The 8,200-nt window shown below is 31.1% G+C and overlaps 1 protein-coding gene across 3 annotated transcripts; it reads left to right on the forward strand.

Moving 5' to 3' along the window:
- The first annotated feature begins 4,924 nt into the window (after positions 1 to 4,924).
- LOC112291633 (outer envelope pore protein 16, chloroplastic) lies at positions 4,925 to 7,942 on the forward strand. 3 transcript variants are annotated; one of them, XM_024539363.3, is made up of 6 exons: positions 4,925 to 5,124; positions 5,700 to 5,858; positions 6,864 to 6,915; positions 7,094 to 7,159; positions 7,286 to 7,353; positions 7,511 to 7,942. In XM_024539363.3, exons 2-6 carry the CDS (start codon positions 5,745 to 5,747, stop codon positions 7,652 to 7,654), a joined length of 444 nt encoding a protein of 147 aa, XP_024395131.1. In that variant the 5' UTR covers positions 4,925 to 5,124; positions 5,700 to 5,744; the 3' UTR covers positions 7,655 to 7,942. The 3 variants fall into 3 exon arrangements, with proteins under 3 accessions (XP_024395131.1, XP_024395101.1, XP_024395093.1); XM_024539333.3 differs by lacking the exon at positions 4,925 to 5,124 and adding an exon at positions 5,210 to 5,407; XM_024539325.3 differs by lacking the exon at positions 4,925 to 5,124 and adding an exon at positions 5,210 to 5,254.
- The last annotated feature ends 258 nt before the right edge of the window (positions 7,943 to 8,200 follow it).

Below are 8,200 nucleotides of genomic sequence, written 5' to 3' on the forward strand. Positions count from 1 at the left end.
GCCTCACCTAGTCCTATTTATACTTTATTCTACCATCTTGGACTATCTAGAATGTTCCTAGATGATGGACCCTATTTAGATAACCACCTTAAACTCCTTCTAGAAAGTTCTATGATAGGCCCTATCTAGATAACCACCCTAAACTCTTTTTAGAATGTCCCATGGTGGATCCTATCTAATTCACTAATCTAACCCAATTTTAAAAACTTCCATAACTTCTCAAACATGGTTCTAATTATCTATTCCTATGTGTCAATAATACAAATATCTTATTTCTACTCTATTATATATATATCATATTTGATAATGTTTTATTTTAATAAAAAAAAATATTTTGTAATTATAAGACTTTAATTATTTTATTGATTAAAAACTTAAAATTATGCTTAATATTATTTATTAACTAATATTTTATTCTATATCTTTATACATTAAAATGTTTTGTAATGTATACTAAAATAAAATCTAATTATATAACAAAAATACCTAATATGATTATAAATCTATTTTTTGATATTTTTTCATATTATTTATATATTTTAAATTATATATTTATAAATATTATATTAAAAAATAAAAAATAATAATAATAAATATATATATATATATATTTTATAAAACCATTGGTGTATATAAAAAGATACAATTTGCTTCAAAAAAGATGAGTTAATTGCATGTAATTTGAAGTTAAGTAGTATGAATTTTTTTGTAATGAAATAAAAATATATTTTTTTATTTTAATCATTTTAAATAATTATAGTAAAAACTTTATAATTGAATAAATTGAAATTTTTTCTTTCTTTAAAAAAAATATTTAAATCAATTTATTTATATATTATATTTTATAGATTAAATTCATAAATAAGATAAAAAAATATTCTCACAAATTTTTTGTACATATTGTATTTTGTCTTTGGCCTCATAGTAAGCAAGCTTATATAATAAAGTGTTGTTGGAAGTATTACCATGGTAAGGGAAGCAATGTTGGCATCTTTTTTATGAGAGGCCTAATTTAAACAAAAAAATGTTGTACTAAAATCTACGTTGCATGTGGTTTGGGCCTCAAATTCATTTAAAATAGAAATAAAGTTATGTCTTATCAATCTCAAGGATAGATTTGCAATTATCACAAAAATGAGGGATATATTTGCTATTATTAAGAGTAAGTAGATATTCTTGATATTTTAATATTTTTCAAGAATATACATGATATTTTTATAATATAAAATGGAATTAGAATGGTTACTTTTAGATATAAAGAAACTAAAGAATTTGAATCAAAAGTAGAATATAAAAAGACAATGAAAAGATTGAGGATGGTTTTAATCTTCTTTCAATACATACTAACTACCAAGTAGCTATAAAGTTTGAGCTGAAGTATTCAATTTAAGGTCGTTTTGATATATTTTTAAAAATAAAAAATAAAATTTAATAAAAGTTTTATTAGCCACGTGGTATGTATAGAAGAGCTCAATATCTAATTTATGTCTAAATAGCTTCTTCGATGTTTTTAGAAGAAGATACTATATACTTACTATGTTTTTACATACTTTACATATTTTTCTTTACTTATATTTTTGTCTTGTAACATAAATATTGGATGAAAGAAAAGAAAATGATTTTATTATAGAAAAAATCATGTAATAATTTAGTATCAAATTACTTAGGATACATAGATAAAAGTTAGGAATGTATTAAAAATAACTTAGTAACAATTCTAGATTTTGATAAAAAGAGCTTTTATTTATTTTGTAGAGCCATGAATAAGACAAAATAAAGTAGGTTTATAAAAATAAAATTATAAATGACTTTAAATAAAAATATAAAAAATATCTTCAATAAAAATTATCTAAAAAAAAATTATATTGACATCCAGAGAGGATTCATTGAAAATCAAGGTGAAAACCAGACCTTAAGATACAAAACCACCTACAAACAACAAATATGGTATTTTTTTGTTAATTAAAGAGCACAAATTGAAAACAAACTTGACATTATTTCTTAAAGTGTTAATTTAGAAGGATTTGAATTTAAAATGACTTTATGAGAGCATTTTAAAGTTAAGATTGTTTTGGATGAATTGATTGTTTTTCAAATAAAGAAAAAATTATATTTTGGTTTATTATTTGAATTTATTAGTGAAAATATGGATAGATATTTTTAAATTTTTGAGAATAATTATTTAAAATATATTTTATAAAATTTAATTTAATCCAATAGTTGGTTTAGTATAATTGAGAATCAAATGAGTTAGAATTTTGAAAGTTGGTTTTTTAAGGTCAATAAGAGTTTCTATCATTTTAAATAATCTATAAATTGGATTGAGATAAATTTATATATATATAAGTATTTGACTTACTTTTCAATATTTTTGTAAATTTTTAAGGTAATTAAATAATTTAAAAGAGAACTATTGACAGTAGAAGATTAACATTGAGGTTGAAGAAGGAGAGCAATTGATATTTAAGCAACTTATAAGCATATTCTTTCAATTTTTTTGTTGAAGATTGCTAAAAATGTGTTTTTAATTATTTTATGTATTATTTTTTTGTTTTATACATCTAACTTTAAGATAAGATTAAACCCTTTTATAGTCAAATTCTTAATACATTCTTAGGTTGATTTTTATATTACACAATTTATTTGGTAAATTTGACATAAAAAACTTAGAATATAAAGTATTTCATTTTCTTTATTTTTTTGAATTATGGAAAGAAAAGGCAAGAAAGTTGAAGGTAGAGCTATCGATGGAACTTCAAATAGAGTATCAAGTAGAACTACAAGTAGAGATACTTTTAGAGAGCAAGATATGTATTTTAATCTTAATTCTATTAGCATGTTCGAAGCATTTGCTTTATTTATATATTGGCAATATATTATGGATTTCCAAGAAATTTTGAAAAATAAGGCTTTTCAAGTAGTAATTGATAAGATTAACTAGTTTAAAGGCAAAGATATTACAAAATATTTAAAATATTATAGAAAGAAAATAAAATTAAAGCATGTTTTTGAAAATAAGATAGTTTAATTATTTGATCTTGCTATTGCTTCAAAGATAAGAAAACATATTAAGTTTATTATAGGATATTTTGGAAGTTTATATAGAAATTTTTCTCAAACATTAAAGGATGAGCATTTTTAGAAGATAGTGATCAAATTACAAAGAAGTCATTTTTTGAATAAATTAAAAGTCTTAAGAAGAATCTCCAAATTATAAAATTATTAAAATAATTTGAAAAAAAATATTCTAATTTAACAAAAGAAAAGAAGCAAATATTCGAATTAATAAAAATATATATTTTATTTTTTAAGTCTTAAAAAAGATGTGTTTTAAGCATTTAGTCATTATTCTTGAAATCATTGAACAACAATTGTGAAGATAAAGTTCATTCATCAACTCAAATTATAAATTTGTACCAATTAAAAGTTTTTTGTAATTGGTAGTATGAAGTAAATCAAGCAAATAACAAGAACAAAAGAAGAACAAATACCAAAAAAAGTGACAATGCAATCAAGCAATTATAAACTCTAAAACTTAGTCACAATTTTTTCATTAAAAATTTTATCTAATAAAATAAATAAAATAATTAAAATAAATAAAAGATATATTTTTAGAAATATAATTTTATTATCTTAGTAATAACAAAGAAACTAATAAATCTAACATATTATAAATAAATTGTGAAGGTTTAAAGAAAATAATTTATTTCTATTTCTTATAATAAGACTTTAGTATCCTATAAATATTTCTAAATTCTAAAAAATGCTTAAATAATCAAAAATATTCTCTAATCTTAGTATTAATATATTTAAATAACTTAAGACTATATTTTTTACAATTCTACTAATTAAGATCTATTAGTGGGATTCACAAATATAGAAGTAATATATGTAAAAGAAGAATAAAAGCAAGATATGATTTTCTTACTTTGTTCCTTGGTTTTTGTTCATTATGTATTTTTGAGCATTTTGAAATTTTATTTTAGACCTTCTATTAATTTTTTGTGTTTAATCATTATTAGTCTTTGATTTTAGTTCTTTTTTTTCATATAAAATGTTAAGTTGTATCTTTGATTCATATATAATAAATCTAAATTTTTTTAAAAAAAGCATGAAGATATTTTTAGATTCTTTTGTTACTAAAAATTAGAACATGAAAAAACAAATGTGAAAAAATCCAAGAAGGTGATTTCCTTTCAAATCTTGAAATTGTCAAATTGTGCACTAAATGGAAAATTTTACTTTTGAACAGAAGGGACTTTAATATATTTTAAATTTCCTAAAATTTTTTTTTTTAAACATCATGCATGAACTTTGGTAAAGAAATATGTTCCATATCTGGTAAAACAATTTTATTCTAAAACATATTTAAAATTCAAATAAAATGTTTTGAAAAATATTATATATATATATATATATATATATATACTCTCAATAAAACAAAAACTCCAACATCATAATCTCAAATTTTCATGTATTATGTATACAAAGACAAAGAGGTTTTCATTCCTTGAGGACAACAATTGGACTTGGTTAAAATGCATTCAGAGGGACACCACCATTACCAGGAAGAGGGACGTGGGGGAAGGGTGGGGGGCGTACGTCCTGGTTGGCCGGTCCGGACCGAGCCGCAAGCTCGGGTCCGGACCGCCTTAGGGTGCCGGGGGGAGCGGGGTGGGGGGGGGGGGGTGCGTGTACCCAGGCCTCCACGGGGCATTACCGCACTCCAGGCAGGTCGACACTTGGTACACGAGGCGAGATTCCCGCCCTCGTATCCACCACGCTGGCAGAATCCTATTGGCGCACACAGATTTCAGGATGGTAAGAGCATGAAGGAGGGGCATCCACGGAAGCCACGCTGGCACAACTCCCATTCCACGATGTGAAAGTGCTTCCTCACGCTCCCCTCTCTTCTTCCCCTCTCGACTTCCATCTTGGAATCCCCTCAAAGCTTCCCCACCAAAGATCGAATCTCCCCACCACCACCCGCTCTTGCGCTCAGTTCGTTTTCACACTCTGGAATTGCCACTTGGCGGTGCCCTGGCGCCACGCTCTGGGAGTAAAGGCAAAAGCAGCCATTTTGGTGGGTGTGGGTGGTTTTACTGGCATCAACATGATGCGATGGTATGTTTCCGTCGATTTGTGGGAGTGCGTGTGTATGTGTGTGTATATATACGCCCAGTCTGTCTAGATCTTATCTTCGTGCTTCTACTTGTCCTTCACTGTGCAGATTTTCTCACCCACTCCGCTGAAGGTGAAGCTCGGGACTATATTATTGTTGACCTGAATCCATTGCCAGTGTGTTGCAGTTTTGGTGGTGAATGCTGCAGTACTGATTTTCTAGCATTGGATCTGCATTGCGTCTGCTAGTGTTTGAAGCTGCGCAAACTGGTGAAAGCATTCGGTGGTATCGCATTTTCCGTGTTGTCTCTCTCGTTTGCGTGGGTTCAAGAGTATTGCATGCTATGGTTGACTGGGGCATGTTCGTGTGGTTTCTAGGGTTGTCCCCTCTGTGTCATGTTCGTCGATGTTTTGGGTTGATTCCATTGCCCTTGTATTCATCCTCGGATATGTGTGTATATGTGTGGATTTGTTGTAGCGGCTAAATGCAATTACGATGCTGTTAAGTTCAGCAGACGCGCTCTTTTTCCTTCATGACTTCCGAGGCCTCACTTGCCCGCATGGGTGTGGCTATGCAGGTAATACTTCACTGACGTGTTGTGGTTAAGTATCGGAAGCACGAAATGGTGCGATCAAGGTTGTCAGCGTCTGTTGAGGATCCTTCCCTTAACGTCATTGTGGACTTGGGTCATCCCCTTGCTAACACCTCCGTCGATGGATTCCTCAAAGTTGGAGCGGTGGGTATTTCTTTATTCTAGCTTTACTTCAGCTCCAGATTCTGTTGCACCACACGGATAAAACCATTGTGATGTGTATTATATTATGTAGTGTTTTCTCTCTTGCGATGTATGTCTGTTGCGAAACATTTATAACTTGGTCAATAGGAAATGTCCGTCGAGGAATTTTTCAGGATTAAAACTAAATTTGCTGGATGTTAAAGTATTTTTTAACTAGAAAAAACTTTTTAACTTTTAAAAATCAAAGAGTCACATGGACATGGTGATGTGGACGGTCAATCCCTAATATTGACTCTGTTTATTTTGTTGCTTACAATGTGTGCATTTTATTTTTATTTTTATTTGTAGTATGTGGACACATGTACTTAGGTATTGTTTGCTGTTGATTTTTCTTTTCTTTCTTTTCTTTCTAATTTATGACAACTAACGTAATAATTGATTTTTTATCCTAGTTTATTGTAAGTATAATCAATTGCAATAGGTTTTTTGATCAGGAAGGAATATTTATGCTAAAGTGAATCTAACCATAGACAATCATGGTTTATTGATTGGTTTTAATTGTGCCTTTTTCATTGAATTTATATGTATTCAATGTCTATAATTGTTATTTACATAAGTGTGGTGTGGAGAAGAATAACACAATATTCATAGATGACAAATAAATACAAAATAATTCTTTTATTTGGAGCGTAAGTAGTCATGTAAATAGGCGGACAAAATAATTTTCAAACATTCCAACTTTTAAGATTTAAAACTATCTTGCAAAAACTTGGAATATGATAAATTATAATTCCACAAATCATTTAATGTATACCAAAAAAATGCGTCTTGGCACCTGTATTTCGTGAATGACCTTCGAGCTTTGAAAATCGGCAAGTCAAGAAGTGGGGCTTCCGCCTCTGTATTAGTGTGATAAGAGAGTCTCTGATGCTTGTGTTGGTCCCTCGGGATACATTCAGTTCCAAAAACTGCGCAGACTGATTTTTCCCGTGCCATCTTGTGCAGGTCGGTGCAGCCCATGCTGCTTTGCAAGACACATTCCGTATCTTGAAGAGCGGTACGAATTTTTACGTCATTGCTGTGTTGATTGGAATAATGGCTTGTTGCATTTAAAACTTAAATCTCTAAAAATGCGACGTTGTTGGATGGCACTCGTCCTACTGCGAAGGATGAGTGTCGCCACAGAGTGCGCGTCAAGCTAGCACTGAGGCGCCTTGCCGTGGTTGAATGCGCAGAGCAAGTGACTAAGACCGACGTCGAGAAACTGGTTAAGAGGACTGGTTTTGAAGGTCTTCAATGGGGTAAGCAACCATCTACATCGCCCTCCTTCAGGTTCACAGCATCCTATCTTCTGAAGCAGCAAAGTAGGATGTGACTCAAATCTGTTCATGAAGTACCTCAATGTAAGCTACATTCTGGGTCTGCAGGAGCGGTAGCTGGAGTATACGCCGGGGTCGAATACTCGTTGGAGAAGGCGCGTTCAAAACAGGACTGGGTAAGCTGCCGACACTTCACACGCTTGCTCACTACACTTGAGACACTGTCAGAATGAGATAAAATCTGCCTGGTGCAGGCAGTATGCTGAAGGCACCCTTTTGTTTCTAGAAACAAACAAGGCATGTGGGATTTCACAATAACGGGGTGATGTGCAGAAAAATGCCGCCATTGGAGGAGCGGTGACGGGAGCCCTGCTGTCGGTGAGCGACTGCAGCTTCGCTAGGGACAAGATGGTACAGCATGCCCTGACTGGGGCGGGCATCGCCACCGCGTCGGAGATCATCCGCAACTTGATGTAAATCCTGGTGTACCCCTCTTGTGCCAAATCATCCGACCTGCATTGTCCACCTGGGCAATCCTGAGTTTTGCCTCCAACCATGAGCGATGACATGGCAGCAGTAGCTTGTGTAGCGCTTTTGTACTAGTTCATGAAAGGAGGCTGTGCAGAATGAGGTTGTGTACAATTAGTGGACCTTGGACAGTGAGCTAGCTAGATAGGTAGATCGATGGATAGAGGAGTTTTTATCCTAATGTGCCATTACTGATATCTGTACCTCATGTCTCCTCTAAGAACAATGCTTATCTCACGATTCTGGTTTTTTTATTGTTATATGTATGTACACATATAAATTGCGTATTGCTCTATTTTCACCATCATTTATCTATTACTTGCTGTGATATAATAAGTAAATGACCATATTAACCAACATTTTGGTGAATAAATTAGACAAAAAAAATTCAAATTCAAATTCAAATTCAAAGTATGTACGAGACCATACTAAATATATATTGATGCAAATTGTTATATTTCAATCTAATATAAGAAAAATGAGGTCCACAAAGAG

The sequence above is a fragment of the Physcomitrium patens genome, chromosome 1, assembly GCF_059467195.1.
Source record: "Physcomitrium patens ecotype Gransden chromosome 1, ASM5946719v1, whole genome shotgun sequence".
Taxonomy (NCBI): domain Eukaryota; kingdom Viridiplantae; phylum Streptophyta; class Bryopsida; order Funariales; family Funariaceae; genus Physcomitrium; species Physcomitrium patens.